Here is an 18,659-nt window from a genome sequence, read left to right as displayed (position 1 = left end):
CTCATCCCAGTGGGGTTTCTCAGTGTGACACAGCTATGCTCCTCCCAGGGGAGTTTGGGGCACCAGCTGGGGGCTCCCACTCCGTCTGATGAGGTCTCTTTGCCATCCCCACCCCGCCTGGGCTGCTCGTTGGCCAGCCGAGACTAAGCCAGGGGCTGGCTCGTCCTGGAGCCTCTGGTCCTCCTCTGGCAGGCAGGCCTGGGTCTGGGACATTCTGTGTCCCAGCTGGAACCCCTCCACATGAGCCCATGAGGAGGAAGAATGGTCCCAGAGAGGACCGCAGCGCTCTGCTCTAGACGGCAGGGAGAGTTCCAGCACTTGATAAAGAGAGGCCCTTCCTGCTGTAACTTTTCATCCATCTACGCTACGGCTGTGACGATAAATATACGTGACGCACACCCCACCTTCCCAAATCAAAACCACTGTATACTGGTAAGAAAAGAGAGGAAATCGCCATTTTTCTAGAATTTGGGAAAAATCTATAAAGATATCAAATAAAGGGGGGGCTGGGAATTTCTAGAAAAAACAGCCGTGTACACTAAGAGCCTCTGATATGTACTGAGTGTTGGGAAAAGAGGTAAAGGTTTCCCCATCTCATGTAAGCCCACCACAATCCTAAGTGGTTACTATGTGAAGCCTCCTATCCAAGAAAAGGAGGACTTTCACAAAGTGAGGTCCCTCAATCACTTGTTTAAGGTCTCAGAGCTAAACAGTGGCCCCGAAGGGTCTCAAAGCAGGTCTGTCCGCCTCTGGAGCCTTTGTTCTTAAGTCATGGGACTATGGTATTTCACTGAACAAAGCCCATGAGATGGGGCCTTTGGGGAGGAGGACATCCCACACTCAGTTACGGTTCCTCGCTGGGCAACTGGCCATGGGGGTGCTGACCGAGCCAGGCGGGGGAGGGAGGCCACGTAAAGCCCTGGGCCCACCAGCACGTCCTCCAACAAAAAAATCAATCCATAAAAAAACACCCAAAGAGTGGGTCTTGCAAAATGAGACGTCAGAGGTCACGGGAGGGAAAAAAGCAGCCCCCTCCTTTTGGGTAGTGCTACAAGGAACCCAGATGTGTGCATTTCCAGGTTCTCTCTCACCCGGAGTTGTATGTGTGTGGGGGGGGGACAGGCAGCCCCTTCTCTCACCTGGATCCCAGCCTGCTATGTCCAACGCCTCACTCTGAAGCAGGACTATGCTGTCCCAATTCGCCCCAAAGGCTTACTGCTCCCTGTGGAGCTAGAGCAAGGTGGCAATTCCTCTGGTTCTGTGCTCCCCCTCCTGGGGGGGTGGGGAAGAAGGGGGATCCTCAGGACTGCCTCTCGGAGCCTGTCTCCAATGGTCTCAAAGCCAAAGGATCTAAGTGATCTGTATCCAGCGCTCAGAGCGGATTAAAGAGAGCCCTCCAAAGTCACCCAAGAGGTCAGCCTCTGGCTCCCAGCTCCTTCCTCGCCCACACTTCCAAATCGAAACACACAGGTGAAGTTTTACGTGGCGTTGGCAGAACGACCCACAGCTGCTGCGACATGGGGCCTCGCTCTGTCCCCGCAACAGGGAAGCCTGCGGGCTCCTGGACACGGTGACCACATCTGGATTTGAGGTGCCTCGGAGATCTCTTTGTTCTTCCCCGACAGGAAGAGCCAGGCGACCTTTGCCCTCCCGGCCCCGGTCGCCAGCTGGGCAGCCCCACTGGTTCTCTTTCATTAAATTCGGAAGGATGAGGGGACGCGGACCAGCGGCCGTTACTAAAGGACTTACTGGCCGTGGCCCTTTGATCACGAGCTGGCTCTCTGACAGGTGTCGCCCGCAGGCAACACATCAGCCTTTTAAAAGGCGGATCCCATCACATGATGGTCCAGGAAGAATGTGAAAGAATCCTGGATGGTCCCGTCACAGGGCAATAAATATTGCATGTGTTGTTATTGTGCTGAGGAGAAGTCTGGCTTCCAAACGGCTAAGCGTTATTACTATGATTATCTCTCCTTAACGATTCTGATTTGGGCCCCACCCTGACTTCGGGACGTGGAGTACAGTTAGAGCTGGTCCCAACAGCGTGGGGAAGGCAATTAGAGGCAGAGGGAAAAAAAAGAAAAGAAAGCAAGCAAGCAAAGACCAGACAAAGCAAAGTACAGAACGGATCTGCCACCAACCTTGATTTTTCACTTCGGCAAATTCCTTGTTGTACTCTTCCAGAGTTTCCCTAAGCTTCTGGTTCTCTGTTTCAATGTCGTGCAGACGCTGCACTTTGAGCTGGAGCTGCTGCCCGAGGTCCAGAGCAGGCACGGGATCTACGGGAGAGGAAAACGCCCGTCACCCCACTCTGGCCATGGACCGGCCACGTTCACGGCCACGCGGAGGCTCGGAGCGGGCCATCTGCGGTGCCCAGGAAGTCAGCCTCCCGCGGGCTCCCCTGTGGATGCCACTGCTTGCCAGAAGCCAGGGTACCTGTGGCCTCCCTGTCCCCCTGCCCCCCGCAGAGCCCTGGGCCCCAGGGCTGGCTGGCTGGGGACGCTTCTCTGCGGCCTACAAAGGATGTGTATGCAGACGCACCCTCCAGGGCCACAGCCTATGGATGTGGCCTGGGAATGGCCACGGGTGCACTGGGATTTGCCCACCTCTCTGGCATGGTGTGACACTCGAAGGATTTCTTGGTCCTTGATCGGACTCACAGGAAGGGGATGCGTGTGGAGGTGGCAAGGGGAGGAAACCCGGGAAAGTCCACCAGGCTTGCAAGATGGACAGTGCGTGGCAAGGTGCCATAAGCCTCAAGTTCCCAGTAATTCTCAGGAAGCTGGAAATAACACCTGATCCTCGGACAGGGTCTCACCGTCAGACATGCTCTGACAGACGTTTTCTCTGATTTTCCCCAAAATCCTAGGAAGGGGATGTGACGGTGTGTCGCATTCCTGTCACACAAGTGGAGACTAAAGCTCGGGGGAGCACAATGACTTGCCCAAGGTTTCCCGGCTACTTAGCGGGCCTGCCAGCTGGGGGGGCCAAGACACCCCGGATCATAGTAGGGACTGCAGGAGACTGCACCTGGACTGGCCACAGGGGGTCCTATGGCCAACTCGGTGTACCAACTGCAAGCAGGCTGACTTACACAAAACTGGATTTTAACCTCAAATTTGAGACTGCAGACACGGAATCTGCAATACCGACTCTTGGCCTTTGACTTTATCGCTAATTCAGCGTGAAATGGAGAGACGTTAGATGCTCTCTGGGCGTCGATCTGCTCTTTGTTTTTCTTTCTGCTGCCTGAAAGGCACTTCTGGTCCACCTGCTGGGCACCGGTGGAGCGCCTCCCCTAGAATTCTCAGGCCCCGTCGGAGTGGAATACCCCAGTCCGCTGGGCTTAGAAGAGATTACTGAAGATATTTCTGGTATGGACGCCAGCCTCACTTGTGAGGTGGCTACAAAGATTTAGTCTCTGCTTGAGGAATGCTAAACACCAAGCCCTGTGGATCAACAAGTGTATATATTCAAGAGCTCACTTAATTTTCAAACACCAGTGTCATTAATTTTCAGACCACCCTCGGTTCCTGGAAGTGAGGGGAGATCTCCCATGCCTTAGTGGGCCAGGCCGCCAGGAGCCAGGAACTCTGTGAGATGCCAATGTCTCTGCAGAGTTTACAGAAAGGCAGGCACTGGGAAATGTCTAGCGCCACGGCGGACCTGCACGTGGGCTTTAACACAACACTGCCCGTCACGTGACACCATGGCCAGGGGGGCATTTATCCTGGGTGTATACACAGTTTATAACTACAACGTTTTCTCATTTGTGGCTTTTCATTATTATTTTAATCAGCATTAAAATATTTACATTAAATTATATTTCAAAAGCTATTTTGGGGAAACAGTTCCTTGTAAGTAGGGGTAGCGATAACACCAGAGGCTGAATTCTTCCGAACGTTCCAGGTGCGGGGTTTTTGTCCTGTTTTTTCCATTCCACGCTTCTCCTTCCTACCTCCCCACCTCCAACCGCCACTTTTTTCACCCTTCTCCCTGTGGTCTCACACTGGGCAACTGGCCTGAAGGACACAAACAGGATGCCCAGGGCCCCCTTCACCTAGAACTCCCATCTGAACTTGACACCAAGGTCAGGGAAGGATTGAGGAGAAGGAGAAACGCCGTACTTGAATAACATTCTATTAACGTTTGCGCACGTCGGCTTTCGGGCACAACTGCCCATACACGTTATATTTTTAGAGAGCTAAGCTAGTGTCCTGCCCTCTCCATCCCCAAAATTTCTGTCGACAACTCTTCTAGTCCATTCCTTTTAAAAGGCCAGGACCCACTGTGTCTGCTTCAAATAAAAAATAGCTTCTCTCGTTCGATTCAGCCAGGAACTCAGTGACATATAAAAAATAACATGCACATTATCAAGTGAATGGGAACTAGACCTTTAGACAAAATTTCAAAGCATTACATTGTAAATGAAAATTCTGGCAATCTCATAATTATTCATTAGGCATGTATATTTAATTTAACACTATTAAAGGTTAATGCCTAAGTAGCAAAACTGGTCACAGAATAAAGAATGAACTGAATGTTCAAACATCTCTATGCATTAAACTTCAAACTTTACTGCAGTACAGTTGAATGACTAGACGCCTACAGCATTTGAATATTGTTTTGGATTATGTAAAAGGCATTGCTAAAGTACCTCTTAGGCTTATTTTTTATTACTTGTATTAAAGGAACAGCTAATTACCACATGACAATATAATGACTCTAGCATGGTTGGGCTGGAGACCAAAACAATGACTCTCGGCATGACAAACCCCAACCTGTATGTTAGTCCAGGGGAAATCATGGCTTTTTGTCTCCTTAATGATTCCCGATGCCATTAAACCCCACACAAGTATTGTTGGGTCTCATTCTGAACGTCACAAGCATCCAACCTCAATTAGGGAACTGTCTGGGGGAGGCCAGGGGACACACCCATGAGAGGGACAGGAACACACGAAATCCTGCAAACCCGTCTGCCCTGCCTCTTCCAATTCAATGGGCTCTATCGTTGGTTCCATCCACCCCAACGTGACAAACTTGCAAAGTGTTTTACAATCATCTGATAGTTAATTCCTAAAACGCTCTGAGGCATTATATAGCTCATTATGCAACACAGGACCCAGAACATAATTACCACAAACAACAACAATACCATCACTTGTATTTATCCAGCACCTTCTCTGATGTACATGTAACATGACCTCATTAATTCCAGCCGTCACAGTCAGAGGTCGGGGGAAGGGCCACTAGCATCCCACCCAGGGACAGCGGGGAGGGTGAGGAGAGAAGTCGGAGGCAAACAGACACACACAATTCTAATTAAGATTTCTGCTTCCTGAACCAGCAGCCAACTAAATTATACTGTCTCTTCAAGTACTAATTTAACAAGTATTTCCTATGCATCTCTCTGCTCCGGGCAAGGCCCTGGGGGAGGTGCAGGGATGGACATGCAGCAGAATCAGCTGGGACCAGCCTCACAGCAGAGACACACCAAGTTCACAAATGAACAAAGGGAAAGCAAGGAGGGCGACACTGAAGATGACATGAGCGGAAGACCACACCTGGATGGAGACAACTGGCAAAGGTAAACTCTTTTCAATGAGGAGACAGAATTGAGACCCGTGGAGACTGTGGGGCAATCGGTCCTTGTGGAAGACACAGCAAGCGGGCACAGAAGTGCCAGGCATGGCCAGGAGAACACTCCAGTCTGACTGCCGACACCCATGTACGTTTTATGACGTCAGGACTGTTCTAGGTGCTGGGGGGGGGGGGCATGGTGGTGAAAAGACAAAATCATTGCTCTCAAAGGCTTGACATTCTACTGAAATGAAGGAAACCGAAAAAAAAAGCAAACCTAAACAAAACAAAATACTTTCAAGTACTGCCAAACAGCAGCAGGAGAGGAAACAGGGTGTGGGAACAGGGAATGGGCCCTGGAGGCAGATGGACAGGGAGGGCCTCTTGGAAGAGGTGGCACTCAGAATCAGATCTGGGTGGCAAAGAGGAGAAACTCCGAAGCCTCTTGGCAGAAGGAAGAGCAGTGCAAAGGCCCAGAGGCAGGTATGAATGTGGCTTATCCAAGGCATAGAGGAAAGCCAGTGAGGCCGCAGTGAAGGGAGGAGAGCCACAAGGGACCATCGTCAGCAAGGCCTGTGCTTATGGAGCTGAAGAAGAATATGAACAAGGTTAAGGCGAGAAAACAGAAGACATAAAGAAGAATCAAACTGAATTCTGGATCTGAAAATACCACATCTGAGGTGCCCTGCCCGTGTGGTAAGTACCGTGTCAGTCTCATCAAAATACAATGTCTAAATCAAGTTTGTATTCAGCTCGACTCTTGATGGGAAAACCCACCAGAGAAGAGGACTCTGGAAAGGTGAGCCGTGGGGCCACAAGAAGAAAACTGCAGTACTTGGAACCAAAAAAAGGTTCGTTGGTTTAGTGGCAAAATATTTAAGAGTTTTAAGCTTCAAGACGAGTTACGCAATTTTCTTTTGAAAAGTTAAATGTTCCAAATTAGCTGCCCTGCTCTCTGATGGCAGATGGCTATCAGTAATATGCTGCCTGGCAGACATTTTTGAAAAAATAAATACACAGTCTACATCTTTGAAGTAGACTTGATATTTTAATACTTAGTGGGGAAAAAAACACTTCTTGAAAGAAACTCATGCTATAGTGACAGCATTTTAAAAGTAGTATTTGGAAACATTCCCATCATCATCTAAACTTACAGGCAAAGACAATGTCCTCTACAAAAATGTCTCAACTGCTAAAAATTACTGCAAAAATGCAAAGAAACAGGATAATCAGGGGGGTGGGGGGAGATAAGTTAATAAAAACAGAACTAGAAATGACAAGAGATAATGGGATTAGTTGACAAAGACAAAAACAGCTATTATAAGCCTGCTCGAGGATTTAAAGAAAAATATGAACACAACAAGGAGAGAAATGGAAGATACAAAGAAGAATCAAATGGAATTCTAGAGCTTGAAATACAATGTCTGAAATGAAAAAAAAAAAAAAATTCCCTAGACTGACTTAACACCAGATTAGACACTGCAAAAGAAAAAAGATCAGTGAATTCAAAGACACAATCATAGAAACTGTCTGAACAGAAAAAGTTACTAAAACCTCAGCAACCTGTGGAATGGTACGAGGCGATCTAACATACCTGTCCTGGAGAGGGGCAAGGGGTATATGTGAAGAAACAGTGGTGAAATATTCCAAATGTGGTAAAGGCTACAAACCTAAAACTCTAAGAAACTCAACAAACTACAAACAGGATAAACACGGAACACCAATAAGCCCCATCAAATTGCTGAAAAGAAGAATACAAAGGCAATCTTAAAAGCCAGAGAAAAGAAGGCTCATTCTGTACAGGGGAAGAAAAATAAGACTAACTAGAGACCTCCTGTCAGAAACAAAGCAGGCCAGTCCTGAGAGAGAGAAAAAACAAAACCCAAAATTGCCAACATGCAGTTTTATACCCAACAAAAATATCTTTCAAAAAATGAGGTTGAGTTGTTTTTTTTTTCCTTCAGATGAATGGAAGCTGGCAGAATTCAGTCAGCATACCTACACCGTAAGAGATGTTAAAGAAAATGTTATAGACTGAAGGAAAATGTGCCAGATAGAAACCTGGATGTGCATGAAAGAATAAACAACACTGGAAATGGTAAATATATGGGTAAAAATAAAATACTATTTTTCTCATTTTAATTTCCTTAAAAGATCATGGACTATTTAAAAGCAAAAATAGTGCTTGCTTCAGCAGCACATATACTAAAACTGGACCAGTACAGGGATAGCATGGCCATGCACAAGGATGACATGCAAATTTGCGAAGCAGTCCGTATTTTTCTAAGGTGAAAGAAAAAAGCAAAAATAGTAACAATGTATTGTAGGGTTATAGCATATCTAGGAATAAAACAAATAATGATACACAAAGGACTGGAGGGAGAAAAAATAAGTGTATTGGAAGATTCTTACGTTGTATGTGAAGTAGTATAATATTATTTGAAGGTATAGTGTAATAAATTAAAGATGCTGACGTAAACCCTAAGTAATTGTTGAAAAAATAAGACAAAGTGTTACAGCTAATAAGACGATTGGGGAGGTAAAATAAGATCATAAAAAAATAATCAAATGAAGCAGGGAAAAAAACAAAAACAGGCAGCACAAGTAGAAAACAAACAGTAAGATGGAAGACTTAAACCCAACCGTATCCATAATTACATTAAATGTAAAAGATCTAACGTTCCACTTAAAAAGAAGACTGTCAGACTGGATAATAAAGGAAGGCACAGCTATTTACAAGAAATGCAACTTAAATATAATAACAAAAAATAGGTTAATAGTAAAAGGATAGAAAAAGATATAACATGAAAATATTAATCAAAAGAAAGCTCAAGTGCCTAAATTAAAATCAGACAAAGGAAACTTTAGGATATGAAATATTATTAAGGATAAAGAAAATCATTGTATAAATTTTAAAAGAACCAAATCATTGAGGTGCCTGGGTGGCTCAGGTCGTGATCTCAGGGTCCTGGGATCAAGCTCTGCATAGGGACCCCCACTCAGCAGGGAGTCTGCTTCTTGCTCTCCTTCTCTTTTCCCCTACTCCCACTTGTGCTGTCTCTGACTCTCAAATAAATAAACAGAATCTTAAAAAAAAAGAACCAAATCACTGACAAACTGTAACAATACTAAAGACATATATAACCCCCCAAAAGTTTCAAAAAACATCCATCAAAAACTGAAGGAACTGAAAGGGGGAAAAAATCCACAATAATAAAGATCTCAAAACTATTCTCACTAATAGGAAACTAGCTATAAAAAGGATACAAAAGACCTGAACAACACTATCAACCAACTTGACCTGACTGTCATTTATAGAACACTTCAGTGAACAACTACAGAATATGCATTTTCTTCAAGTGCACACAGACACTCATTAGGATGGAACATATACTAGACCATAAAACAAGTCTTGATAAATTTAAAGGAACAGAAATCATATGATGCATTTCCTACAACCACAATGGACTAAATTAATGCATAACTCCCCCATCCCTACTTTAAGAAACTTGGAAAAAAAAAAAAGAGTGAATAAAAACCAAAGTAATATAAGTTAGTAAATAATAAGAACAGAGAGTAATAAAACTTAAACCAGAGGGGAAAAAGAGAAAAAGGCAAGAAAAAGCTGGTTCTTAAAAAAGTAATCATTAAAACTGACAAGCCTCTAGCCAGAATGATCAAGGAGAAAAAAGAGAATTCATAAATTCTAAGATTGGGAATGACAAAGGAACTATCACTACACATCCTACAGATATTTGGAAAGATAACAAAATATTATGAACAACATTATGCCAATAAACAAAAATTTACATGAAATGGATCACTCCTTGAAAAATTACCAAAACTGACCCAAGAAGAAATAAAAAATCTTGATAGTCTTATAAATGTTAAAGAAGTTAAATTTATAGTGAAAAATTTTGCACCAAAGAAAACCTCAAGCCCAGATGGCTTCACTGGTGAACTAGGGAAGTTTTAGAGAAGAATAATAGCTATCTCACACCAAAATAGATATGGTATAATACAATATTGATATTATAGATATCTTACACCAAATCTTTCAGCAAATAGAGAGAGGCAGCACTTCTCAACTCATTTTATAAGACCAGCACTATCTTGATACCAAAACTCAATAAAGATATTAAAAGGGGGAAAGAAACCCCAAACAAGCAAAAAACCACTGTCCTATATTCCTTATGAACTTAAATGTGTAAGTTCTTAATAAAATATTAGCAAACTGATTCCAGCAAATTCTAAAAAGCACAATACATCATACCCAAGTTAAGATTTATCCTAGGAATACAAGGCTGGATTATCACTACACAATCCATCAAATAATTTCACCATATTAAGAGAACAAAGGTGAAAATTGTATGATCATCTCAACAGATGCAGGAAAAAATCTGACAGAATCCAGTACCTATTCATGACAAAAACTCTTGGCAAACTAGGAATAGAAGGACATTTTCTCAACCTCATAAAGAATGTCTATTAAAACCCCACAGCTAACATCGTACTTAATGGTGAAAGACTGAATGCTTTTCCCTAAAGTTGGGACCAATGCAAGACGTCTGCGTTCTCTACTCATATTCACTGTCATACCTGAGGTCCCAGCCCGTACAAAAAAAAAAAAAAAAAGCAAGAAAAAGCAAGAAAAAGAAATATTTGACATTACAGATTGAAAACAAATGTGGATACAGAAAACTTCAATAACACTATCAAACAATTTGACCTAAATGGTATTTATGAACAATCCATCCAACATCTACAAAGTACACCATCTCTTCAAGAGCACAAGAACATTCAAGATAGAATATCCTAAGGAATCTACCAAAAAACTTTTGAGAACTAATAAGTGAGTTTTAAAAGGCCACAAATACAGTATTATTATATAAAAATTAACTGCATTTCTATATAAAAGCAACAAATGGAAAACAAAGTTATAAAGAAAACACTATTTACTATGGCATCCAAAAACATGACCTACTTGGGGATATGCTGGACAAAATATGTGCCAGGCTTGCATGTTGAAAACTATAAAATATTGCTGAGGGAAATGACAAAAGACTTAAATAAATACCCCATGTTTCAACTGAAAGATTCTATAGTGTTAAATTGTCAATCTTCCTCAGATTATCTACAGAGGAAACTTGATTAAAATTCTGGGACACACATTTGTAAAAAGTGACAAGTTAAATCTACAATTTATATTGAAATTCAACTAGCCAAAAACAATTCTGAAAAAGACGACCAGCGATGCCTAGGTGGCATCTGCCTTCAGCTCAGGTCATGATCTGAGGGTCCTGGGATCAGAGCCCCACATCAGGCTCCTTGCTCAGCGGGGAGCCTGCTTCTCCCTCTGCCTGCCGCTCCCCTTGCTTGTGCACTCACGCGTGCTCTCTCCCTCTCTGACAAATAAATTAATAAATAAATAAATAAAATCTTTAAAAAAAAAAGAAGGCCAAAGATAAAGGACTTACATTATCTGTTTAAGACTGACTATTAAGCTATAGTAACCAAGACAGTGTGACATTAACATAAGGATCGACACACAGAATAATGAAATAAAATAGATGATCCTTGTTGTGTGTATATGTGTGTGTATATATATATACACACGTATACACACATATATATACATATATATAAAGAAGATCTAGAAAAATCTCACACACATAACATCCATTAATTTTCAATGAAACTTGACCCTTATCTTAAACCATACATAAAAATTAACTCAAAATGTATTGTAGGCCTAGAGGTAAAAGATAAAAATTATACAACTTCACCCAAAAAACACCTAGGCAATAATTTCTTAGAACATAAAAACCATAAATAATTATAATAACTTGGGCTTTATTAAAATAAAAACTTATCCTTGTATGGGGAGACAACATTTGCAATGCATATATTTGACTGACAATACCAACTGATGGAGAGGACATGGAGCAACCGGAACTCCCACCTTTCTTGCTGGGGGATAAAATGCCACAACTACTTTGAAAAAATAGCTTGGCAGTTTCTTATCAAGCTAAACACATGCCTACCCTAGATCGCAGCAATTCTAGTCCTAGGTATGTATGTATGTATTTATTTATAAGATTTTATTTATTTATGAGAGAGAGACAGAGCGAGCATGAACAGGGAGAGGGGCTGAGGGAAAGGGAGCAGACTCCCTTCTGAGCAGGGAGCCCGACTCGGGGCTCGATCCCAGACCCCGGGATCATGACCTGAGCCAAAGGCAGACGCTTAACCGACTGAGCCACCCAGGCGCCCCTAGTCCTAGGTATTTAAAATGTATGTCCACATAATAACTGTTCATGAATGCTTATAGCGGGTAATCACAACAGCCTCACGCTGGAAACAATACAAAGGTCCATCAGCAGGGGGATGGATAAGCACATTATTATATTCCACATGGTGGAATACCATTCACACTGAAAAGGAAAGGACCATGATACAGATGAACGACATGCACCATGCTGAGGGGAGGAGGTCAGACACATAGGAGAACATGCTAGAGTCTCCATTTATGTGAAATGCCAGAAATGGTGAATCTAATCGAAAGTGATAGAAAACCAATCAGTGGTTGCTGGGGTCTGGGATCACCAGGGAACTTTTGAGGCGATGGAAATGTTCCATATCCTGATTGTGAGGGTGGCTACACTATTAAATTGTACTTAAGATGGGTACGTTTTATTGTATGCAAATCATGCCTCTATCAAGTTGACTTTAAAATAGGATTTTTTCGTGAGAGCAAGTTTTTTGTACTGCTCATAAAATATAAATTTGAAGTTGCTTTTATTCTTTTTTTTAATTTTTTTTTTTTTTTTAAGATTTTATTTATTTGACAGAGAGAGAGAGACAGTGAGAGCAAGAACACAGGCAGGGGGGGTGGGAGAGGGAGAAGCAGGCTTCCGGCGGAGCAGGGAGCCTGATCTGATGCAGGGCTCGATCCCAGGACCCTGGGATCATGGCCTGAGCCGAAGGCAGATGCTTAACGACTGAGCCACCCAGGTGCCCCTGAAGTCGCTTTTATTCCTCATCACATCCTTTTAATTCCATTTTCAGCATATGACTTATAATGTATTTAATACATTTCTGTAATTACACATGGCTATCCTTTAAATAAGTAAATACATAAGCATATGCTGGGGGCATGAATTCAAGATTTGGGGTACACGAACAAAAGTAGTTTGGAGACCACTGACTTAGACCCATCCAGATGCCATGCAAAGGACGGATGGGAGAAGGGGGAGATAAGGAGGTGCCCCAGTGGGGCAAGAGGTCATGGTGGCCTGGATGGGGTTGGTGGTGGCTTTTGGGAGCATAACACACATCAGAGGGCACTTAGGGAGAGAATGTAGATGCAGAAAAGAAAAAGGCTAAGCAGAGTCTGGGATCTGCCGACATTCAGAGCCCAGTAAGGAGGAGGCAGCCGCGGTGTCGGGGAAGGAGTATAGCGCGGGGCGGGTGGGGAGGTCAACAGGCATAAGTGACTCTGAGAGTTTTGCTGTCATGGGGAGTAGAGAGCTGGCCTGTGGCTGGCAGATGTCACCCTCCTCTGACCACCTGTACTTCTCAGTGAGGTACGAGGTGTGCGGAGATCAGGGTGGAAAGAAGGTATGAAACAGAACACGGAGGGGGAAAAGGAGAAGGTTGGGGCCAGTCTGTGCTCTTTAGACTTGAAGCGAACTGACATCCTCCGGTCTTCCTCTCGTTCTGGATTCTCTCGGTCACCATAAAGGAAGCGCAGGCACGCTCTGATAAAACCCAACAGTCTCAGTGAGGGACGTTCTAGAAGGAGGAGGATGCCACCGGACTTCATGGAGCGCGGCAGAGGCTGGAAGCAGGGCTTCTGATTCGCTGGGGCCCAGGTGTGCTGGGGAGGGTGTGGACAGGCTGGTGGTGAGCTGCCTCTCCGGAGACACCCCGAGGACTGCAGAGAATGAGCTCGCAAAAAGCAAGCCCACGTCTGTGCAGAGAGCACTGCAGGCAGCAGGGCTGTCCCCCGCCATCGGAGGGTGAATGTGCCCCTTGTGAGTACCATTGCTGTGATGACATCACGGCGCGGCAGACGCTACTTTGCGCCGGGGCACTCTAGGCTAATGTAATCATACGATTACATAATTAACCCAGCTGTCTCATTAAGAAAATCAACTGGAATTCAGGGCATAATTAGTCATACAGCAATTAGCATGCTGATGAGCAACTGATGAAAAGCTGTCTAGATATCAAGTGTGCCAGGACCACCCCGGTTACGGCAAAGGGGGGAAGAGGTGACACACCTCCCCACGCAAGCGAACCCAGGATCCCCAAGTCCCGGTGGGTGAGTTCCTGCACTGGGTCCAGGGACCAGGAAGGAGATCGGCAGGGAGAGCCCAGAGGAGGAGAGGCAACACCCAAAAGTGGCGTCCAGAGCTTAGCCGCCCATCTTGTCACGTTTGCCTTTCTTTAAAATGTAGCTAATTCCTCAGCCAGCAAACCTTCGGTGTGCAAAACACAGAGGCTCATCGGGCCCCAAATTTGCTTGAAGCTGGGCAAGGAGGGTAGAGAAGCTACCTCCCTGTCTGGTTTACAGTGACCCCAGTGCTGGGCAGAGTGTGACTGTCCCTTGGCCTCCAGTCCCCAAGCTGCTTCGGGATCAGCTCTGGCCCAGGGGAGAGACAGGAGGGCATCTGCAACCCACAGCCTTCCTAGCTCGGCCCCAGTTCCTCTTCTGTCTCATCAGAGTGCTGGTTGGTGGCTGATTCTTACGTGTGAATGAAAATGTTTTATGAAGGTAAACTGAAAATGTGCAAAGGGGATCCTGAGGTTAGAGTTCTCTCTGGAGGGGCCGGGGCACCAGCCTGGCTGCCAACACCAGGAGATCTAGAATACACGGACTGGAGTAGCCCCAGAGGATTAGGCTGGAGCGGCCACATCCCTACAGTCTTAAGAAAATGCCACCAAGGAGTGTGTCCTTTACAACCTTGGTACGAGAAGCAAGGGCTGTTTCTAACTAAATCCTCAGATTTCGTTTTTTTTTTTTTTTCCAGGAGTCTTGCTATTGGGATCCTTGAGTCGGGGACAGGCAGGGAAGGAGGAAGAACAGACGTAACAATATTTTCCAGTTTTAAGTGATGGTGTGTCCTCACTGGAAACAGGCATGTCGGGCACAAAGGCCCAGATGATTATTGTCTTCTTATGGAGGAGCATTAAAAAGCAGTTCTCAAAAATGATGACGTTCTACTTTATTTCTGGATCCTCAAATGCTAGGCGGCTGGTATATTTACCAGGGCAGGTTTTCCCGAATGCAAATTACAACCTCCCGGAGGGGAGCAGGGGCATTTTCAAGGGAGCAGGGGCATTCTCGAGCAGGTTCTGAAAACGGAGTGGCTCTCCTTCAAGACTTCTGCAAACTAACACCTCGACTTACATACACCTGCAGGCCAGTTATTCCACGGAAATAAAGGGAGGGCGGGCGGTCGTGAAACATGGAGTTCTAGCAGTGTTTCATGAGTCAATGAATATTTTATATCACTGGTAATGTGCTTCCTCAGATTTAAATCTTAAAATAAACCCTTCCAGGCACTGCCTTTGTGTTTGAAGGGTTTGTATCTGTAGGACCTAAACCACATCTTAGCAAGGAGTGAAAGATGAATCTCTCTGTTGGGGGGCCGCGGTCAGAGGCAAGGCGGCGATGGAAGCTTGCAGAGAGAGGCTCTTCCGATGAATCTATACCCAAAGCAGAGAGGCTCTGTAGCCCCCTGTGCACAGGTGGGAGCTCCACCCCCACTCTCTTTTTCCCCTTCCTAAACTTCAAAAAAAAACCCACACTGTGACCAAGATGTTTCTGAGACAGAAAGACACGGTTGTGTCTTACACAAATTGGTAAGTGTCTCACAAATACTCAACTGACGGGTGCTTCAATTCTGATCTGTAATCCATTAATAAGGGCTATTCAGAAACGAAGATCATGATTATTTTCCTGACTTATGCTCCCCCCCCAATTGTACAGATAAATACACGCTCATTGTAAAAAAAAAAAAAAAAATCCGGAAAGTATCAAGAAGCAAGAGCAAGTCACCCACGCAAGGTTAACTCCTGGCAGATTATGCATACCATCATAATTCTGCTCAGAATACAGTAACATTCCAGCTCTGCAAGAGCCTTTTTAAGAGGTCATTCTAGAATATTTCCAGCTATCGGAGAGGATCACACTTTAAGAGCGGGGCCATTTGTTTCTCCTTTCAATGCAGTTAGGGACGGAGGCTGCCTGTTTAACTGTGGGGATATTTTCTCAAAGGCTGTATAGTCTCCCACCACGCAAAAAGGAACCACCCAGGGGCTAGCAAGGGCTGGCTCAATCCCATTTGTACCTTAGGTGCTCTAGGGCCTGGCACAAAACGCACCGCCAGAAAGTGCTGGCCGAGGGAATGTGTTATAGGACCTGTTAAACAGTACACCTCGAACCTTTTCTTACACACTCAGGATCACTGCTGTTGACGGATATTCACTGACCGTGGCTCTCACCCACAAATACAGATGCCCATGCAGAAGGACGCTGGCCTCCTGGGGGAACCGGCCGCAGAGGGACTCCCCCTCTGGGGGGGCCTCGCCCAGGTGTCCTTACCAAGTCATGTTGTTGGCAGATAACTGTGATGCTCTTGTTCATGGGGCTCATCATCAGCAAGTAGTAAATATAAATCTCAACCAGAGGTACATTAAAATAGAAAAACTTAAATATGTCCAAGTTGACGCTACCCCTATAGGTTGACCATAAACATTAGGATAAAAAAATCTGTCCGTGATGAAACTGACAGATGAAGCCATCTTGACTAACGTAGTAAAATCCTCTTATTTATGAATCGAAATGTAAAACCGCTCTCCTACCTCCATGACATTGACAATAAAGGCAAAGGCCATTTTCAATTAGAACAACGATGAGACAAGATACTAGAAATCAGGAAGACAGGTTAATCCTCCAAACTGTCTGTTGGTCTTGCTTTTAAGATGGATTTATTTATTTTAGAGAGAAAGAGGGGGGGGGGGGGGGGGGCAGAGGGAGAGAGAATCTCAAGCAGACTCTCCGCTGAGCGTGGAGTCCGATGCTGATCTCACGACCCCAAGATCATGACTTGACCAAAATCAAGAGTCAGACGCTTAACTGACTGAGACACCCAGGCGCCCCTATTGGTCTTCCTTTTAATTAATAAACCAGAGGGAATCATGTAAGTAAGCCCTGAAGGAAGTGACGCTGCTCTCACCGTGTCCTGGCGAGGGCTGTCCCGGGCACCTTCCTCAATCATCTACCCTACCTCCTTCATGCAGCTGAAATCCGTCCATTTCCCTCTAATTTTACTCCCGCCGCCCAAAACTGAGTGACCTCAACTCTCCCTCCCCATGTCCTCTTGGGACATCTTTCTAATCTGTGGTCCCAACTGCAGTCAGGATGACTTTTTTTTTAAAGATTTTATTTATTTATTTGACAGAGACAGAGAGAATGAGCATAAGCAGGGGGAGCAGCGGGCAGAGGGAGAGGGAGAAGCAGGCTTCCCGCTGAGCAGGGAGCCCGATGCAGGACTCGATCCCAGGACCTTCGGATCAGGACCTGAGCCGAAGGCAGACGCTTAACCGACTGAGCCACCCAGGCACCCTCAGGATGACATTTTTATTACACCCATAGGATAGTGTCATTTCCCTGCTTAGAAGCCATCCCTAGTTTTTGTCTGTTAGATGAAATCCAGAATCCTTCACATAACCTACCAGGCCCCTGCCTGCCTTTGCAGCTAGGGAACCACAAGGGTGTGCGCCCCTTACTCGGGCATAACTATTAGCAGTGCCCCCTTGACAGTGTTTTGGTTTAGATGACATCATACTTGGCCCCTCTTGTCACTGCCCAGGGCGGCTGCCTGGGACCCGGCCCAGCCCTTTCCGATCTACACTCTCATTCCCAATGGGCACTGTCTCCCAAATACTTGTCATACCTACACTTGAATTACTACGTGTGTGATTACTTTTAATGCCCACATTCCCACCACCCTCTGAAGTCCATGAAAACAAGAAGCCATCTGGCTGATTCACTCCCGACTCCACCCCTGGGGCTCAGCATGGTTCTGGGGCCCCAGGGAGGGCCAGCTTCTGAGGCGCTTACCAACTAACCCCTGGGAGGGAGGGGTTGCAACAGTGCGGAAAGAGAGCGTGCTTTGGCCGAAGCAAGCAGGGTATTTCCGATAAAAAGCATCTTAAAATACTCTCAAAATGGACCACGGAGTGAAGAACAATCTGGTGGCAAAGGAGGAAGAAGGTAAATATGGGGGTCTTAACTATTTTATCTGTTTGGGGTGACTCATCAGGACGATTATATATCTACATGTTTATTCAGTGTCTTTAATACGAAGGCGCCTTGGCGCAGAGAAATACCATTATTTGGGATTTGGGATTTGGAAGGTGAACAAGAGGAAGGAGCCAGGGCTCCACAGTTTCTTCTCCCTCCAGAGTGCTCTCCCTGGTGCCAGCGTCAGTCAATCTCGGGAGCATGGTCCAATATGGACAATGAAATACTGCACAACCTCAGAAAGCATGCTGAAGAAATAACGTGAGCCTTTAATTTATTCATTCAACCAGTATTTATGGAGTTTCTGCTATGGGGCAGGCATTGGGGGAGACACTAGGAAAATGAGGAGGGACAAGACCACATTGCCCGTCTCCCTGCCGGGTCAGAAGGGAAAATAGCGGAGTACCAATAGTTATAACAGAGGCAAACACAGGGTGCTGGGAGTGGGTGCGTGTGTGTGTGTCAAGGGCTAAGCAGACCTGGTAGGTTACGCAGCAGTGTCTCAAGTTCATCTGGAGGAGTAAGGTATCAGCTGAGAGGGGGCCTGGCCTGCCTGCAGGTGAAGAATAACCCATTCCTACAAGCATGGAGACTCGATTCCAGATACTGTAGACATGAGGGGAGTGGCCTGAATTACGAAGTGGAGAGCAGAAGCAGGGATGGAGAGAAGCGGATGGAATCGAGAACATTCTGGAGGCAGAATGGCCAGGACGTGGTGACCCCGCGCTGTGGTGTGAGCAGCTGGGTTGAAGGTGGTGCTGCT

The 18,659-nt window shown here is 45.4% G+C and overlaps 1 protein-coding gene and 1 non-coding gene across 4 annotated transcripts in view; one reads left to right on the top strand and one right to left on the bottom strand.

Moving 5' to 3' along the window:
• The window catches only part of CUX1 (cut like homeobox 1), a 352,323-nt gene that overhangs the window by 141,198 nt on the left and 192,466 nt on the right, over positions 1-18,659 (bottom strand). For all 3 annotated transcript variants that reach the window (XM_034988568.1, XM_034988566.1, XM_034988567.1), the window contains exon 5: positions 2,142-2,279. In XM_034988568.1, the coding sequence (XP_034844459.1) occupies positions 2,142-2,279 (138 nt within the window). The remainder of the gene's footprint in view (positions 1-2,141; positions 2,280-18,659) is intronic.
• Positions 7,762-7,863, top strand: LOC117999692. Its single transcript, XR_004676306.1, has one exon. It is a non-coding gene; the product is annotated as a U6 spliceosomal RNA (small nuclear RNA).

This window comes from Mirounga leonina, unplaced genomic scaffold (genome assembly GCF_011800145.1).
Source record: "Mirounga leonina isolate KUSES-001 unplaced genomic scaffold, KU_Mleo_1.0 Mir_454, whole genome shotgun sequence".
In the NCBI taxonomy this organism is placed as follows: domain Eukaryota; kingdom Metazoa; phylum Chordata; class Mammalia; order Carnivora; family Phocidae; genus Mirounga; species Mirounga leonina.
This window is presented reverse-complemented; position numbering and strand designations above follow the sequence as displayed.